Source organism: Homarus americanus, unplaced genomic scaffold (genome assembly GCF_018991925.1).
Source record: "Homarus americanus isolate GMGI-L3 unplaced genomic scaffold, GMGI_Hamer_2.0 scaffold57965, whole genome shotgun sequence".
NCBI classification, from domain to species: Eukaryota; Metazoa; Arthropoda; class Malacostraca; order Decapoda; family Nephropidae; genus Homarus; species Homarus americanus.
Genome location: NW_024725031.1, coordinates 4,125,326 through 4,144,977, shown reverse-complemented (window position 1 = coordinate 4,144,977; position 19,652 = coordinate 4,125,326). Strand labels below are relative to the sequence as shown.

The window sequence follows — 19,652 nt, the reverse complement described above, 5'->3', positions numbered from 1 at the left end:
GAGGTGAACCAAGAAAGACGAGGGGGAGGGGATTATACGAACCAACCTTAGAGAAGCTGAAAGAAACCATGCATTCGGATAATCATGGCTAACCCACACAAGTGTGAAAAATGTCTGTATAATTGTGATATGATGAGAAATGTATTCAAAGGGTGTATGTATAATGGAATCACAGAGCCAACATTATTATGTGGGTGTGAACCATGTACTGTACTCTATGTAAAAGAAAGGAGCATATTATAAGCAACAGACATGACATGCTAGAGATTTATCAGTAGAGAATAAGAAACAAAATATTGAAGTATTTATTAAGGTTCAGTCCAAAAGCTTTCCACACACACATTTCTTAAGTATTAATGGCATTCAAGTGCACATACTACACAAGTCAATTTCAATAAAATTGTTTACAAGTAATGTTACAAAATTGCTGAGAAGTTGCCCCCATTTCTGGGCCATTCTTACGTAAAAAGATGACCAACTTTAACACTCATCAGTCTTCCATTGTACAGTCGGCCCTTAACATACTCGGGTTTAGCATACACGGATTTGCAAATACGCGGATTGCCCCGCCGGAGGAATATTCTGTACATTGAAGTAATTGAAGTACAGTACATTCAAATCGCGCACCATTCAACTCGCGCGCTGCACCTTACACAGGACACCGCCCACTCCTGCAACCTCACACACACACACACACACACATAGCTCTCCCTCACTCAGTCAGTCTCGCTGTAACCACGCTTGTGTTGACATCAGAATTGTAGTTGCAAAAATATTCCATTTCAGTGAATGTATTATATCAAGCACAGTATGAATAGAATATCACTAATATAACAGTATTTTTACCGAAAACTTAAAAAAACGAGTACAGTGTAACATATCTTGAACATCGGAAGGTGAGGCAAAGTCTTTTGTTTTCATGTAGCTTATCCTAATTTACATTGAAATACATTACATTTCAGCAAAACTACTATTTATTTCTGAGAATATGGAAATGTAATATTTTTGCTGAAATGACATACGTATTACAGTGGAAAGTGACGAAAGCAATGACTTTCGCTTTCTTTCGCTCAAAAGCTGTTACCGTAATCGCTTTTTGAATGGTTTTCAGTTGTGGGATTATGAGGCTAATGATAGGATAGAATATTATTGTAATACAGTACAGTACAACAGTTTTTTAACTGAAAACCATTCGAAAAGCGATTACGGTAAAATCTTTTGAACAACGAAAAAGCGAAAGTCATTGTTTTCATCAGGATTTTATCCCACTTTCCACTGTAATATGTATGTCATTTCAGCCAAAATATTACATTTCCATATTTATTTCTGAGAATATATTCATTCAATCACAGTTAAGGTAAAATATACTTGTGATGTAATATTTTAATGAAAATACGGTATCGTAGTTTTCTTTTGTTTTAAATTTAATTAACAAAGCTTGATGTTTCATATGTAATGAACAAAAATTTATGTACAGCATCTATAAATAAACTTTAAAAAATGAATAGTTTGTTTTACATCGTCCTGTGCATACCATATCATGCATTTGGCTACTTTGGGCTTGCTTTGATGACGCAAGAGATCTGCCCTGGCAATTGTACCGACACTCACAGCTGGTGGTGCGTTGGTGCGTCGTTTCCATTGTTTACTGGTGGTTACTGGTAAATATTTTTCAACTTAACAAAACTATTACCCGTTTAGAGGTCGACCCCCAATTTTTTGCCAAATAATTTGGTCTTAAAAACTCGAACTACACAGGTACATACGGTAAATAAGGACATGGGGGGCCAGGGGTTTTTCAGGGGGCAGCAAAAGTACACGGATTTTTAACATTCACAGGTATCTCTGTTACCTAACCCCTGCGTATGTTAAGGGCCAACTGTACTAAAATTAAATTCTTATAATTAGTTTTTTTGTGAGTCCATTACACATTACCTAACTCATAGCTTATTGGATTGGAAGTCCAGAACATAACTTTACCACATACAGTACTCTACTGGATATTTGGTAAAAGATAGATAAATTATTTTAAAAACAAAATATAGTGACATACCAGCATTTTATTACAGTAATATCATTCTAGAAACACATTTTTTACAAAATTATAATAAAAAAAAATTGCAATCAATTATATCTTTTAATAATAATCAAGTACAGTAGGGTCGGAATATATTGCGGCTACCAAAATTATTGACATTTTTTCTATGTATAGCGATAATTTTTTTTTATTTCGCGAGGGAATCGGGCAGGAAATATTTCAAATTTACAGCCATGACAAACAGAGGAGCCACGTGGCTGCTAACCTCCGCCTTCACGCTCGCCCGCTCAGTCTTGATTCGGCTCTCACCGCACGTAGACACTTCAATCTTGCTCTCCAGTCAAGGGCACCACGTGCTCTACTACTGTCTACCAGGATGCCTAAGTGTACTAGTACCACTCCTCCTAGTTCAAGTGAGAAAAAGAAGAGGAAAGCCTTCAACATTGGTGATAAAGTGAGGATTCTAGAGGAGTTTTAACATGGAGCAAGTGGCTCTGTTGTTGCACGCCGCTATGGAGTTAACAAAAGTACATTCGTGGCATCAGACAGAAGGCAGACAAGATTCGTGCAGCATTTGCTGCACCAGCAGTTTCGAAGACTACCCAACACTTATGACCACCACTTTACCAAGAAAAGGAAGAAGCACTCAAGGTATGGATTGAAAACATGCAATGCCGTAAAGTTGCTTTGTCAGGTCCAATGATAAAAAATGGGGCAATAGAAATACAGACACATCTGCTTCAGTGAGAAGGACAGCCAGCAAGTGAAAGCAAATTCCAAGCTAGCCAAGGCTGTCTTCACAGCTTCATTAAGAGCTGAATAACACTGCGTGTGTCTGTCAGGGGAAGCTGCATCGGCCAACACAGCTGTAGCGGAAAAAGTTAAGTGATTGGAAAAAAGTGGTTGAGGAAGGTGGCTATACTCCAGACCAAATCTGGAATTGTGATGAGAGAGGACTAAACTGGAAAAAGATGCCAAAGAAGACGTATTTAATGAAAGCAGAAGCCAAAGCTCCGGGATATAAGGTCAGTAAGAATGGAATAACTGTGCTTCTCTGTGCTAATGCCGCAGGGACTATGTGTATGAAACCTCTTGTCATTCACTCTGCTGCCAGACCTCGTGCTTTTAAAAATGTGCTCCTACCTGCTTCCAGTCATATGGAAATCTAACAAGATAGCCTAGATGACTGGAGATGTGTTTGAAGACTGGTTTATTAATCATGTCATCCCGTGAGAAAATCAGTGACAAGGCACTGATCGTCGTGGACTACACATCTCTACACTGCTTCTTGCACTATACACAAGGTTTACTCTTACTAGACCTTCCCTCTGTCATGCCCCCTTAAGACTTAAGTGTCCCCTTCAACAGCTTGGTTACACTTGGTTTGAATGACAAACTTCACCACAACCACCTGCCCACCTCGTGTACAATTCCTTCATATGGGAACACACAACCCTATCCCATACACCACCACAGTTCCCCCCCCCCCAACCAGTATACAACACCCCCTCGCAAAACGTTAAATAACCCCTTCACAAGTCAAACCCACCTACACTCTCAAAACGTTATATGACACCACAACAAGCCACACCCACCCACAACCTCACAAAACATTAAACGACACCACAGGAAGCCTCACCCATCCACAATCCCACACAAAGAGTTAAACGACCACCAACAAGCCACACCCACCCACACCCCTCACAAAACATTAAATGACACCATATCAGGCTACACTCACCCACACCTTCACACAAAACGTTAAAATTTACCTCAAGGAATACGGTTATACAATGGGAGACTTTTCACTTCTCACACTCTTGGTCTGTTGTCCCCACATACTGCACCACACTTCACTTATGACCTCATACTGCACCACACGGACCCCATATTGTACCACACCAATAACAGAAGGTTTTGTACTGTAGGTGGATCTGTAGTCATTCCTTGATCTGAAAAAGATCAAGATTCACCAGCACATTGTAATTCGTAGATTGGCTAAGGTTAAATTGATCTTCAGCTGAAATAAACTGGGGGATAAATCTTCAGGCGAGCCAAACATTTTAACATTTTACTGAGGTTAATTAGATGGTTGATGCCTTATTTACCAATACATTTTAACGGTGCCTTCATATACATCTTAACATTTAGTTTAGGAACCCGGTATTTTATTTTATACAAGTAAACAACCAACGAACCTCTAGGTTAGGTTAGGTTACGTTACTTTGTTAGGTTAGTTTTGGTGTCGTTTGGTTGTTGAGCGATGTTGATTTTCTCATGGTTAAATCCATGCTTGTCCACATTTAAAAGTTTACCAGGAACCCTTAATGTTACTGAATTTAATATACTATACTATTCTGAAACGTCTCGCCCTCCACCCGCTCTTTCGCCTCCCTACCTCACCTCGCCTTGCCTCGCCCGGACCCCACCTCACCTCCACCTCACTCCCTACCTCACCTCGCCTCGCCTCGCCCCGGCTCCCTACCTCACCTCACCTCACTCTCGCCCTCGCCCGGCTCCCACTCACCTCACCTCGCCCGCCTCGCCCGGCTCCCTACCTCACCTCACCTCACCTCACCTCGCCTCGGCCACCTCCACCACCTCACCTCACCCCGCCCCCTCCCCTCCCTCACCTCGCCTCTGCCCGGCTCACCTCACCTCGCCTCCTGCCCCCGGCCTCCCCTCCTCCCTCACCTGCCTCGCCCGGCTCCCTACCTCACCTCACCCCGCCCCGCCCGGCTCCCCCTCCGCCTCGCCCGGCTCCCCACCTCACCTCCCTCACCTCGCCCGCCTCCCCTGGCCCCTCACCTCACCTCACCCTGCCCTCCCCGCCCGGCTCCCCTACCTCACCTCGCCCTCGCCCGGCCCCTACCTCCCTCCCCACCTCACCTGCCTCACCCGGCCTGCCTCGCCCGGCCCTGCCTCGCCCCCCCTGCCCCTCTCCCCTGACTCTCTGCCTGCCCCTCCCCCTGCCCTGCCCCACCTCGCCCGGCTCCCTGCCTCGCCCCACCTCGCCCGGCTCCCTGCCTCGCCCCACCTCGCCCGGCTCCCTGCCTCGCCCCACCTCGCCCGGCTCCCTGCCTCGCCCCACCTCGCCCGGCTCCCTGCCTCGCCCCACCTCGCCCGGCTCCCTGCCTCGCCCCACCTCGCCCGGCTAAAACCCGTAATAAATTCTGTTTCAACTCCCAGAAATCGTAGTTAAAGAGTAAGCAAAGAACTAGCCATTTAAAATATTATATCGTAATTCCGCCAAAAATCGTTATATTATTGTTAAACCTAGACATTGCGGCGCAGTTTTTAATGCCGAATACAGTGGTGGTGATGAACGTTTGGGGAAAGGCGTAATTACTGAGTTATGACCACCCGGCTCCGCCAAAAGTGGGTTGGGCTTCGAAGCAAGAAGGAAATGTGAAATTAAAAAATAGAGTAATCTAACCCAATCCGGTGGTACTTCGTTTAATTATTACGTAAATACTGATGTACGGTTTACGCTCGTTACCGGCCACCGGCTTATAGTTTAGGCTCGTTTTCATGGCTCATTTGGCGGTATATTTGCCTAAAACAAAGAAATTACTGGTTATAAGTTAGAGAAACACTTAATATAGTACTAAACCGTATTAATGTATTTGTTTAAGCTGCAAAGTAGGTACCATAGGCCTTATAGCCCAGTGAAACTTGGGGGTACGACCCTTGGAGGCAAGTGAACTGCAACAACCGGCTGGCAAGTTTTTTACTTAAATCAGCATTTATTTCGCCATAATTAAGTATATTAAACACTACCCAAGAGATTAACCATTTTTCTTGGCCATTTTGATTGTAGATAGTCGGGGAAAACATTTACAAGTATATAATGGAGACTAGAGGTGTGGGGCTTACCTGCCTGTCATCTGCAACCAGTGAGTGGTCGGTGAAGAATGGGACGAAAATGAGTTAGTCGAGACTATATATATGAAGGCTCAGAGTGACGTCACGAAGCTTCACTGAATCATTTTGATGCTTCATTGAATCATTTGAAGATTCGAACATGAATATACGTTAAAATACGTAAACACGTCAAATTTATGGCCCAAATTTACTTTTGATTAACTTTTAGGGTATAATACAGCGCAAATAGTCACATAACGAAAAAATAAAATAAAATACTGAAGTGCCGGAAATCGAACCCAGAAAATCACGCAGAAGGTTTATCCACTTGACCACTACGCATAAGAATATATTAACCTTTATTATTCTCTTTTAGGTCATATGCTTTGCAAACTCCGTGAGCCGCAGGATTAGAGCAGCTCGTCCACACTTGATATTAAAACAGTTTATTTAACCAGAAAAATACAGATACAGAGTTGACCAATAAGGGCCTGGGCTATCGTAATGTCACCTGGGTTGCAGATAACTATTTTCATCCAGTTCCTTGAGCTTTAAGAATGACGTTAAGGTGGAATAACTGTAAGTCTGTCATGGCTCAATGGTTAAGAGTACTGCTTACTATTCATGGTGATCCTATATTGTTACGCCGTCTCTTAATTTACTTAAATATCCAGGTTCTAGGCGTGAAGTAAATTATAAGGGAATACAAATAAATAAAGTAAACCTTTAAGAATTTAATTAATTAAATATTAAGACAATAAAGAGCCTCGTAGGCTGTCACAACAAATTGATTCACCATCGAAGCTTTTAAGACAAATGATACTTAACATCGAAACATCAAAATAATAAAAATAAAGCATTGGATTACGTTAACACTACATAAACATATAAAAATTAACACTGAAATTAACTAACGTGAAACAACACAGAATTACTTGAATACAACTAAGCAAATACTGATGGACATAGAGACATAAATAGGTACTCACATAGATATACCACATTGGTGGCAACAGGAACAACACAGATAAATTAAGTATAAGTAACAGGTGACGAGTGTCACTCAAAGGATGTAAACTGTATGACAAGGGGACTGAACTGCCTCTGTCTACAGGTGGAGTACTGTATAATATGGTCGGTTCGCGCCAAGCAACCAGCCGGTGAACATGGGTCGTTTAACGATGCAGATGGTCGTTAGAGCAACACAGAATGCTTGTTGCAATACTAAATGAAGAAATAAGATGGGCTTGAACAAATAATAACAGATAAAACCTTAACAGCACAGGGTAAGGTGACTAGATTATATAATAGTAAATATAACACATCATTACAGGAATAATATGGAACATGGAAGCATGTTATATATATAAAAAAAATAGAAAAGTACGACACGGTCGTAACACTATGTATTTACTTTTTGTTATATGTATAATTTTAGCCCTTATCAGCTTATACAAGTAATAACCGCTCGGACAGTTGTATTGATTCTTTGACAAGAGTTTTATTGTGTATATAATGTGTTTATTTATAAACAGCTTTTAGGAGTATTAGAATATAGAAAATGATCGTATTTTTATTATTATTAGTAATGTCATTATTTTATGCTGTCAGTCCATTAATTTACATATGACGTCTCAATAAGGTCTTACATAGACAATTTCGACTGTTTTATTGATCTTTATTGGGAATTCATTGCATGTTCAGTAAAAATACATTATGGATACTAGAATTGAGCACTTGGAGGCTTTATTAATACATTACAACAGTAAACAAGAGAAACAATATTTGTAATACAATACCATAATACTATAAAGTACACATTAAGGTATGAACTACAGATACATTATATAGTACATAATATAACAGAACTAAGAGGGTAACACAAGAAGCCAGATGTCTGGGGTCAGACATTTTAATACATAGAAAAACTTATTTTTTAACAAATAACGGAGCTATTGCTCTATGAGGTCTAGAGAGCTGGAGCTACTGTAGTATGTGGTCTAGAGAGCTGGTGCTACTGTAGTATGTGGTCTACAGAGCTGGTGCTGCTGTAGTATGTGGTCTACGGAGCTGGAGCTACTATAGTATGTGGTCTACAGAGCTGGAGTTGTGTCTACCAGGATATTTACACTGTATCATCCATGAACCTAGCCTAACCTAGGTTATGTTATGTTAATGGATGCTTTAGTGTAAATATCCCGGTAGACACAACTCCGGCTCGGTGGACCACATACTATAGTAGCTCCAGCTCTGTAGACTGCATACTATAGTAGCTACAGCTCTGTAGACTGCATATTATAGAAGCTCCAGCTCTGTAGACTGCATACTATAGTAGCTACAGCTCTGTAGACTGCATATTATAGAAGCTCCAGCTCTGTAGACTGCATACTATAGTAGCTGCAGCTCTGTAGACTGCATATTATAGAAGCACCAGCTCTATAGACTGCATACTATAGTAGCTACAGCTCTGTAGACTGCATATTATAGAAGCTCCAGCTCTGTAGACTACATACTATAGTAGCTACAGTTCTATAGACTGCATACTATAGTAGCTACAGTTCTATAGACTGCATACTATAGTAGCTCCAACTCTGCAGACTACATACTATAGTAGCTCCCAAATAACAATATAAGCATCAATTTGGAATTTTTTCAATCATCTTTTGGTGTTGTCTGGTGGTGGTGGTGGTGGTGATGTAGCCTCCTGTCATCTGGTGGTGATGGTGCCTCAGTCATCTGATGGTAATGTAGCCTCTTGTCATCTGGTGGTGGTGGTAATGTAGCCTCAGTCACCTGGTGTTGGTGGTGGTAATGTAGCCACAGTCATCTGGTGTTGTTGGTGGTAATGTAGCCTCAGTCATCTGGTGTTGTTGGTGGTAATGTAGCCACAGTCATCTGGTGTTGGTGGTGGTAATGTAGCCTCAGTCATCTGCTGTTGTTGGTGGTAATGTAGCCACAGTCATCTGGTATTGGTGGTAATGTAGCCTCAGTCAAATGGTGTTGTTGGTGGTGATGTAGCCCCCTGCCATCTGGTGGTGGTCATCTGCTGGTGGTGGTGGCTATGTAGCCTCCTGCCATCTGATGGTGGTGGTGATGTAGCCTCAGTCATCTAGTGTTGTTGGTGGTAATGTAGCCTCAGTCATCTGGCGTTGGTGGTGGTAATGTAGCCTCAGTCATCTGGTGTTGGTGGTGGTAATATAGCCTCAGCATTTGGTATTGGTGGTGGTAATGTAGCCTCATTCATCTGGTGTTGGTGGTGGTAATGTAGCCTCATTCATCTGGTGTTGGTGGTGGTAATGTAGCCTCAGTCATCTGTGTGGTGGTGGTAATGTAGCCTCAGTCATCTGGTGTAGGTGGTAATGTAGCCTCAGTCATCTGGTGTTTGCCTATCTGGTGGTAATGTAGCCTCAGTCATCTGGTGTTGTGGTGGTAATGTAGCCTCAGTCATCTGGTGGTGGTGGTGCCTCAGTCATCTGGTGATGGTGGTGGTAATGTTCAGTCATCTGATGTGGTGGTAATGTAGCCTCAGTCATCTGGTGTTGGTGGTGGTAATGTAGCCTCAGTCATCTGGTGTTGGTGGTGGTAATGTAGCCTTAGTCATCTGGTGGTGGTGGTGGTAATGTCTCAGTCATCTGGTGTTGGTAGGTAATGTAGCCTCAGTCATCTGGTGTTGATGGTGGTAATGTAGTGTCAGTCATCTGGTGTTGGTGGTAATGTAGCCAGTCATCTGGTGTTGGTGGTGGTAATGTAGCCAGTCATCCTCAGTCATCTGGTGTAGGTGGTAATGTAGCCCTAAGTCATCTGGTGTTGGTGGTGGTAATGTAGCCTCAGTCATCTGGTGGGTAATGTAGCCTGGATCATGGTAATGTAGCTCATGTAGCCTCAGTCATCATCTGGTCTGCATCTGAGGTGTTGGTGCCTCAGTAATCTGGTGTTGGTGGTGGTATGTAGCCTCAGTCATCTGGTGTAGGTGGTGGTAATGTAGCCTCAGTCATCTGGTGTTGGTGGTGGTAATGTAGCCTCAGTCATCTGGTGGTGGTGGTGGTAATGTAGCCTCAGTCATCTGGTGTTGGTGGTGGTAATGTAGCCTCAGTCATCTGGTGGTGATGAACACACTAAACGTATGAATATTTATAACACATATCTTGTACAAAGAAATGATTATGTATGTTTACTCAAAATATGATACAATGTTTACTTACATTAACAGAGAATTGAACTCGAACAAAGCACAACTATCAAAGTCAAATGATGATGTGGAACACGGAGTTACGTGACTTGTAAAACACGAGGAACGTGGGTCAGAATGACTTTTCTGCTGCATTCTCTCAGTATATATCAAATAGAGGTTACATGGTCGGGATTTTATGAACAGGTTATCGGTCTTAGATAGACATCATTCTATGACAAATATTGCAAAAGCGCCTGCATTCATTCCTTAAGTCTAATGTTTATAATTCAATCAATATGTGAGCTCTCACTGGTTCCTGATAAATCATTCAAAACAAGTTGATACTGCTTTTCAAACTTTTTAGGTTTCAGGTTACAAATGGTTTGAGAAAACGTAGGACATTCTCATAAGGAGTGATTATTTTTTTTTCAAACAATCTCTTGAGCTATATTTTCACACTATACAGTGCATTGCAAAACAAGTACAGTACTGTGTACAGCACAAAGTATTGTACAGTACTGTACATTAAAAAATGTAAGGTGATATTTATTGCCCAATCCCTTTATGTACAAACTACTGTATAGTCACAATAAGGAATAACAAATAAACTTCAGAAGACAATGAAAAATCTTTTATTATACTCTACAGTAAATATAAATAAGATTACAGTCATTACTGATACAGTAATATATTATTATTATTACTCAAGATCAGGTACAAAATAGAGTTTCATTTTACATTCTCTTACATTATATTATCTTATATAGATTGCTATTCAACTGAATATACCAGAACCTCAACACATGCAAATTCAGCTATCCGTGAAAGGAGCCCCCATGTAAAGGTATGGTGCTTATTTTAAAAACTGCTGACATCCGCCAGATGTCACATCATTGCATTCCTGCTGCTTCGCCAGCTGTGTTCTTCCGGCTTCTCCCACCAGTCTCATCCGTGTCGTCTCTGCTGTTGCCAGGCTGCAGGAATTGTTACTCCTCCTCTTGAAGAAGTCTAACTTTATAACATTGTCATAGCTCCTCAAAGGCAATTAACTGGTGGTAGTGCATCTGGTGCAAAGAGAGTGAAGAAATTGATAACTCGTACACAGAAAATTGAAGTGTTGGAGAAACTCGCTAACTGCATGGATGCATCAACTATTGGCCAGACGTTTGGGGTGAATGAGTCGACTGTTATGAATATGCCCCATCCTGGTTAGCACATCAAAAGTGAAATGGGAGTATTGAGAATGCTTTGCAACCTTACTAAGGAATCTATAACACCAAAAAGAAAGCCAGACTAATGCCAATCACAATATTTTTAATGCCGAGATCCACTCCTGTCTCTCCCCTCACCAACCAGCTTGGCATCACCTTCATCACATCCTCACAGCCAGCCTTTTCCCTTCATTCCACTGGATTCTTCCTCATCAGTCATTCATATTCTGGATGAGATCCCAATCAGAGTATTGAGGCCTGAGGGCCCTACAGCAGCTTATTATGAGGTAAGAAAAGTAAATCTTTATTTACTGTACATAAGTAACACTGCTAGTTATTTTGCTCCCATAATGTTAATACAGGGGAATTAATTCCCCACAAAATTAATGGAATTGGGTCTAATCGGAACCAACACATTATACATAAATGACACTCAAAAAGTTTAATTTGATATCTTTAACAAATATAAGCCTTAAAAACATTTGTTAAACATTTGATCACACTTTATTTTATGAAATTATTTTACTTTATAACTTATTTAATACATGTAAAGTTGTTTGGAGTCGGTGTGTTCAAGTGATGCAGGATACCTAACCATGTGGTTATTTTAAAAAGTAAATAATTTTAACATATACTCATAAATTATTATTATTAGCTTACCTTCAAAAGTATAGAGATGTTGGGCTTGATTGGATGGATGGAGGTGGATGTTGGGAGAGTAGGATTAGGGCTGAATGAGAGAGGCTCTCTTCTTACAACTCATCACTTCTAATTTCACATCCATCCCATAGCTACTATGCATCCTTTAAGACACTACACTGCCTTGTTTTGGCTTCAAATTCATGGGTACAATAAATTTCACCAATGTGACCAAAAGCACAACAATGCAAACAAAAAAAGTACAATTTCACTGTTACTGCACTTTATGTTTTCGACCGATGGATTTCATTCTGAATCTTCGTAAGTTCAGAAATTTTTATATATTGTTAAAAAAAAAAGTTGTGCTTGTAACTGCGGATCCACGGATAATGAAAAGTACTCGGATAATGAAGACCCTATTACATTTTATGACTGGGAAAATTTTTAAATTTTTCCCAGTTATATGTTTGTTAAAGGAAAACCTAATACTCAGTATGTAAGCATGTTTCATTCACAGTGTTGCATGTCAAGCGTGTATTCATGTAAAAGATGGCACAGTGGTGATACAAGCTAGGTGGGGCAGACCACAGATGACGCATTGCATTTACTGTGATCCAGTTGACTTCCCGAACATCACACCACATTCACCTGCTCTCCTTTTATTTTTTTCACATAATACAACTGTATGAACTAACTATGTATCTATGTAGTATTTTGAGGGCTTAAGAATAGGTTTTGCTCTTTATATTTTTTTAGCCTTCAGTCCTTAATTTAAGGTAAGATATTAAAGGTTGGGTATTAATGAATGTTATTCACGAAATTTTACATTCAAGAAGCATCCCAGGAACATATCCCTTTAATGTTGAGGCTCTGGTATTGTATTACTTAGTATTTAATTATCAAATGAAGACGAGCTTGATAACTTGGGACTGCTACTACTATCCGAGGAACTACTTGCTGTTTTTTTCATCCTTCTCTCATTATCTGCTCTTGCCCCATCACTGGACTGTTCCATCTCTACTCTGCTCAGATTTACTGGAGCTTCCACTCTGACACTCTCACCCGAGACTGAGGTGCTTTGTTATTGCTATCTAATGTGCCTAGAACTTGATTCTTATTGGTAGATTCAGCCTCATCTTCTTCTTCTTCCATGAAAACCTCTTCCTGGGCTGCTAGAAGACAAATCAAAAAAGATCAAATTTTGATTTCAATTTATTCTGCAGTCAGTTGTTCATGAATGGGCAAAGGATCTTCCTCCATAAACAAAGTCTTAAAAACACCTCTGGTAAGTCACGTGTGTCAGCTCATATAATTAACTTGCCAGTACGATTCCAATTACTTTTCATAAAAAAAAAAAGTTTGGAAGTGTGAACAGCACTGAGATAAAGGTGGTTTGTTGTGGTCACCATTTTGTAAGTGACAATTAATATGTTGTACTGTATATTCACTACTGTTATGTCATAACCTGACATCTCTTTGCTTATCATCTAAATATTTTCAATGATACCTGTTCAGGGTTTTGGCTGTAACTGATGAGTAAATTATTGGTAATCTTTAAAGTAGTACATAATCTGAGTAAAGTTGGCTAACTGAATACCATGGGTCCCTCCTAAATGGTTGTATGAAAAATGAGGTTTTAAAGATGTGTTTAAAATTAAGAACATGAACACCTATATAAAAATAGTAAGATACTGTACATGTGTATATCTAGACTATAGTATAAAATGATCAGTAGTGTTTCCCCTCATCCATGGGTGTACCACCAGGAAGCTTCCTTTATCAGCAACACAAGAAACTTTAAGGGGTGATTTTTTGCCAAATTTCGGATTTTTATAGTAACCTATTACCATTTATTTTCTATTTTGAGTGCTTATTTTGGTTCTAAAATCATTATAAAGTAGGTTTAGAGTCATCAATATATAAGTATATGTCGTCTGCCTGTAGTTTTGGGAATAGGATGTTGATATTCACTCAAATTAATCTTTATTTCTAGTGAGTTTCAGGCAAAATTTCTGGTGTTTGTAACCAATACGAAGTGAGTTCTGGATGCAAAGACATTAAATTGTGTCAGAGTCTTACTCAGAAACTATCGTCCATACAGAAAGTCTATAAACTGTTGTTTATTGACCGATTTCCATAGTTAAATGCTCCTTTTACTTAGTATTTTTTTTTGTGTAAAACTAAAGACTAAAGATAATTTATTGGGTTTACAATACAGTATACTGTATATGTTTTATGACTGACATGTGTTAAAAGTTTTAAGTACAATATTTCACATAAAAAGAATGAAGACCAGTAAGAAATTTCCTTTAGCCCATTACTTTCCCAACTAAAAACTGAGTAAAATGAGTTTTGAATGTGGAAATCTATCAACAAAGAAGAGAGTTTATTTCACTTTCTTTTACTCTGATGTTCAATATGGCATAAATTTAACTCTAATCTTCCTTATCTAAACTGTATAGTGCAGCAAAAACTCAATGTACAGCCATTGACCTTTCTTACCTCCTTGCATTTTTAACCCAATTGTAGTGCAATATATGTACAGCCAGTCCTCGACTTTGTAGCAGAGCTAGGACCGATTTCCACCATGTAGTAGTCGAATTGGTCCTACGTCGAAAATGTAAAAATAATACATAGAAAATCTAAAAATGGTGCCTTTTTCTTTCTCAGTACCACGAGAACTCTCACTGCGGCTTGCCAGCCATTTTTAACCCTTTAGGTGCGTAATTAAATTTCGCCGCCCGGTTCCTGAAAATCAATTATCCTGCCAAAATGAATTTCTCATATAATCACATTTTTTTTTATATGTTTTCTAGAGAACTTTTAGTATATTTTCCAAATCTGGAACAAAATTCGCACATATGTGTGCAAATTTAGAAAAATGAGATTTTATACGAAAATGCAGGAAATTGGTATAAATCAATGTCTGGTATATGGCAAATAAATTCTAATCAATTTGGTTACTAAACAGCAAATTTAGATATGTATTACATATTCAGATAATATCAAACAAGTTAGTACAAAAATAAGCTTATATTGTACCAGGAAATACTCCTATACCTCAATACATAATATGTCCGTGATGTCGCCCTCATTTGGGGAAGTTTCAAGGCGTCAAGGGATATCCCCGCTTATCGATTTAATTAATATAATATTTTTGGCGTGGTTTATTCGCATGCCATCTCAAAGGGTTAAAGGAATTACAAACGTAATTTTGTCGGCACACAGTGCGTATCACTAACGCCGACCGAAAATACGTAATTTGAAAAATATTTTATCGACAGTAGTCGATGTCCGGTGGTATGTCGGTAGGTCGTAAGTCGAGTAGTATTTGGGATATATAGTTGATAACACATACAGGGAACTCAGTTCCCAAGTGCTTTCATGAATTACAAGAAAGTGCTTGGGAACTTGTATTTTTTTCTATGTGGTTATCAGCATATACTGTACTGTTGGCACTGTATGCAATAGCAACACAATTATAAATTAAATTCCTGGGTGTCCTCTCAGTCTCCTATCATCAAATGTGTGATTAGATGCAAGGCTCAGCATGCAACCAGTATACCTATGATTTCCATTTATATATTCTAACTGAAGTACCAATGGGTAGATATCATGAATCATGGTAAAACACAAACAGGAGAAGTATTGTACATACTGTGAAGGCAGCAGGATACTGATTTGATAGTTTGGTTTTAATTGTCCTGATACGTTTGAAGACATTATCAAGATCCTTCTTCATTTCAATCAAGAGAGTTGTGTGCTTCTTGAATTCCTTCTGTGCAAGAGCAAATCGTGGCTGACAGAGAGTTACAGTTGCTCAGCATCTCATTAGTCTTTTCAAATCTCTGCAGCCTAAAATAAAAACAAATGTAGAATGAAAACATATAATACATATTTAGGTAATTTTTCGTTATCCACTCACCATCTTTTTTCACGTGAAAAATATATTTTTTATCATATTTTATCATATTTTTAATCATCTAAAACAGAAAGAACACCTAACCTAATCTAACTAAACAAAAAAGTGATTTGCCCCAAAGTTAAATGTCAGAATCATCTAAAACAGCAAGAAAGCAAAAAAAAAATTATTTTTCATGAAAAAAAGGTAATGGGTGGATAACAAAAAATTACCCATATTTATCCTAGTCTTTGGTAATAAAAGAATTTTGAATTCTAAGTATTAATAATAGTAATAATAATAACAAAAATAATAATAATAATAATAATAATAATAATAATAATACAGTACATAATAACAAAACAACAATGTGATAAATATAATGATACAGTATAGTACCTAATCATTCAGAATTTTATATATTATGTATTGTACTTAATCCCTTCACAGTTGAATACTATGCCTGTACACTACACCAGCGGTGGATTATCCAAATGGCTGGTGAGGCCAGCCCTCAGGCCTGTGATTTCTTTAGGCCCGTGTTGAACAAGAATTCAACAATTATTTTAATTGAGCTGTTGAACTCTTTGGATAATATGTCAACACATTTTGCACTTAGGCGGTATTTTAGGGATTGGAAGCCAGAGAAAAGAGGTGACCGGTACTGAATAGTACAGGAACGACAGTAATCAAAAACGTAAAAGCAGTACCGGTATCTACATCACTCGGTATGAGTTGAATTGAATTGAATTGAAACAGTTTATTTAGCCAGAAAAACACGGACACAGAGTGGAGACAGAATTCCCAGCAAGCGAAAATTTTTGAATCGTTGTTGTAACACAAATTATGGACCATCTATCGTCAGCGCTGGCAAGACGAGCTCAAGCCTACAGCAATGTGTGCAAAAATTTGGATTCCTCTCATAGTTGTAGGAAGAAAATTTGGGCACCAATATGAAGGCAGCAGCGGGTGGCCTTTTTATGTTAGTGCACCGTTCTATCTCTCAGTGTTAGAAATATGTTTTTTTCTGAATGTTTAAACTTTAAGCAATTCTAAGACACTTTTCTTCTATGATATTTTCATTGGAAATTAAGGATGCCCTAGTTGCTATATACAACGATTTGCATGTAGCTACCTACAAGATTGTACAATTTGTCAGCTACTTCAAGTCAACATCATACTCTTATGTAAAAAAAATATAAACAACGGTGGAAATATGAAAGGATTCCACAAACTTCTTCTATTGCTAACAGTCTGCTCCAATATTTCCCCCAAATGTATTGCTGCCAAAGTTAAGATGCCATGGATTCCCAGTTCTTATCATTCACCAGACACTCCCACATGTCTCAACCTATACCAACTTCACTTACATTTGTTTCTGCGCTCGTACTATAGCTTCTACATCCTGTTGATTGATCTGTCCTGCTAGTCCTTGCACAAACACTTCTGGAGCTGTATAATTTTGGAAACAATCTATGCTGCCAAGATCGCTGTCAGGTGAGGAAGCCGCCATGGTAGCTGTCAACAAACTCAGCTTTAATATAATGTACTCTCCATACTTTTTAAGTCATTTAATGTAAACTATTCTCTGTCCAAGAAAGTATTTTATTATGATTTGTATTAATTAATTTTATTAAAAAGGACACCCTATATTTGCATGACAATGATGAATATACAGCTTTAGGATAAACATTACCAGCCAACAAAATACCTTGACGTTTTCTGTTGTTAAGTCTTATATTTATTTTCTATCATAGCTAAGGGTAAACATATTTAAAAACGAAATTTATAGGTTCATTCACGTATTTCTTGCAGAATAGATGAAAACGCCAGAATAGACGTTAAAAGACAAAGGAATTTACTGTACTAGTATAGAAACTATGTTTTTGTAATATATTTTAAAACGAAATCGGTATAAGTCGGTGGAATCAGCCATTTGCAAAATTACCACGAACAATCCTACATAGGCCACCTTCCCTCGGAAATACATAAATATATTATTTTGGTTTAATACTATTATCTTAAACCAAAATAATATATTGATTCCTTTCCTGTTCTTGTGTCCCTAGAATAGTTTTTCTATACTTATTACAAATGGCTTAATTATAAAAAATTCATTTGATTGGTATGTATCACAATCATAAAATATTAAACGTGGCGTCCCTGTAATAAAGGGGTTAAACTATTGACTTTTGAGCGTCATCCTGTTCTTTGCTGTGACCTCCACTGTCCAGTATTATTACAGAAGAAAACCGGAGTAACTACAGGTAGAAAATACCTGCTGAGTTTGAATGGATCACACTTTGATAACACCCTTCTCACATATGACCTGACAACACCCTTCTCACGTATGACCTGATCCACTGAACCCGGAATACAGTATACTGTATAGAAGTGAGAGGCAAGTGTTCTATTGGTTTTTTTAATGATACACATCAAGGCTTGGGGGGTGAAAATATAATATAATAACAATAATAATAATAATAATAATAATAATAATAATAATAATAATAATAATAATACAAAAGTTAAAAAAAATATCAAGAGTGAGAAATGATATACTGTATGTATGTTGTGTTGTCAAAGTAAGAGAAACAATTGAGACCCTGCAATTGTGTGTAAATGAGGCAGAAAGTCAACAACCAGGGACTTGGCCACAATTTTCGTGGTGCCATATGGCAGCAGGATCTACCATTAGACAACACATTATGCTTCCAATATCTTCCCAGGTGGTAGTACCTCCCTGTTTGATAGCTGCCTACTACCTACTATACAGTACTTTTACTTAAACAACTTCATTCTCATCTCCCCTGGTCAGCTCACTAAGCTGCTCGAGTTGGTTTGTGTTAGTTTAGGTAGGTTAGCTCAGACTGATTTGTATACTGTACTGTAGTCTGGTTTGTTACATAAGGGTGTCCAGGGCCTGATTAAATGCAGGGCAAACGGGGGCCCAGAGCCCCTAAGATGTTAAAATTAAGGATAAAGGAGGAAGCCCAAAAGGTTTTAATTTGTATGTTATATTATTTATAATACTGTATTCTATCCATGTGTGCAGTTTCAGTATTCAGATGAATAAACAATTAGTATAAACTAAAATAAATATTTTATATTTGTTTTTTGCTTTATTTTTTTACCACATATCTCTGCCAAAAAATCTATGAAACTTGAGTGAATTAGATGGTATAAAAGTACCAAAAGGGGCCTTAAATGTACCCTGGCCAAGGGCTTTTTTGTATTAAGTTCATCCCAACCAATCGGAGGTTGACCGAAAGGCATTACAAGGTATTAGCTACATGTTTACAGTAAATGGTTATACTTGACAAAACACAGAACAGTAGTGAAAGTACACCCTGTAGGCTATATGAAGATATTTATTAGTACAGTACTGCACAGTACTGTATTTTACTGTACGTACAGTACTGATAACTTACCGAACAGTAATTGTAAAATACAGTATATGTCTGATACAGTAGCCTATAAGTACAGTAGTGTGTTTAAAAGGTGTGACTATTATTATCTTGAATATTGATACTGTACAGGAATCCTGTGAAAATAGGAGTCGTGCTTGCACACAATTGAAATCGTTACTCTGTGTCTCTAGCTGTGATCATTTCACACAAAGTACTACTGTGCAGTACACATCTGCCTTGTGCCTGGTGTATGGATCACATATCAGAACAACAAACACTTGAATAGAATGTACTGTAATCTGTATGCTGTGCCTCAAGAGTTGATTGCAGGAAATGAGTTTCATATTCATTTGGCTGAGGACAGTCCAAATCCAAAGTTTCACTAAGTAATATTCTTATCATAATGAAACCAATGGCA

The 19,652-nt window shown here is 38.6% G+C and overlaps 1 protein-coding gene and 1 long non-coding RNA gene across 2 annotated transcripts; both read right to left on the bottom strand.

The window, feature by feature from the left end:
- Positions 1-10,689: 10,689 nt before the first annotated feature.
- LOC121864663 lies at positions 10,690-12,792 on the bottom strand. The gene is made up of 2 exons (XR_006088632.1): positions 11,945-12,792; positions 10,690-11,137 (listed from the first exon to the last, which is right to left on the bottom strand). It is a non-coding gene; the product is annotated as an uncharacterized LOC121864663 (long non-coding RNA).
- A 163-nt stretch (positions 12,793-12,955) lies between these two features.
- On the bottom strand, positions 12,956-17,457 carry LOC121864661 (kxDL motif-containing protein CG10681-like). The gene is given in 4 exon segments (XM_042363801.1): positions 12,956-13,095; positions 15,581-15,720; positions 15,722-15,778; positions 17,195-17,457. Coding segments are annotated over 4 exon segments (480 nt in total). The 5' UTR covers positions 17,338-17,457.
- Positions 17,458-19,652: the final 2,195 nt, after the last annotated feature.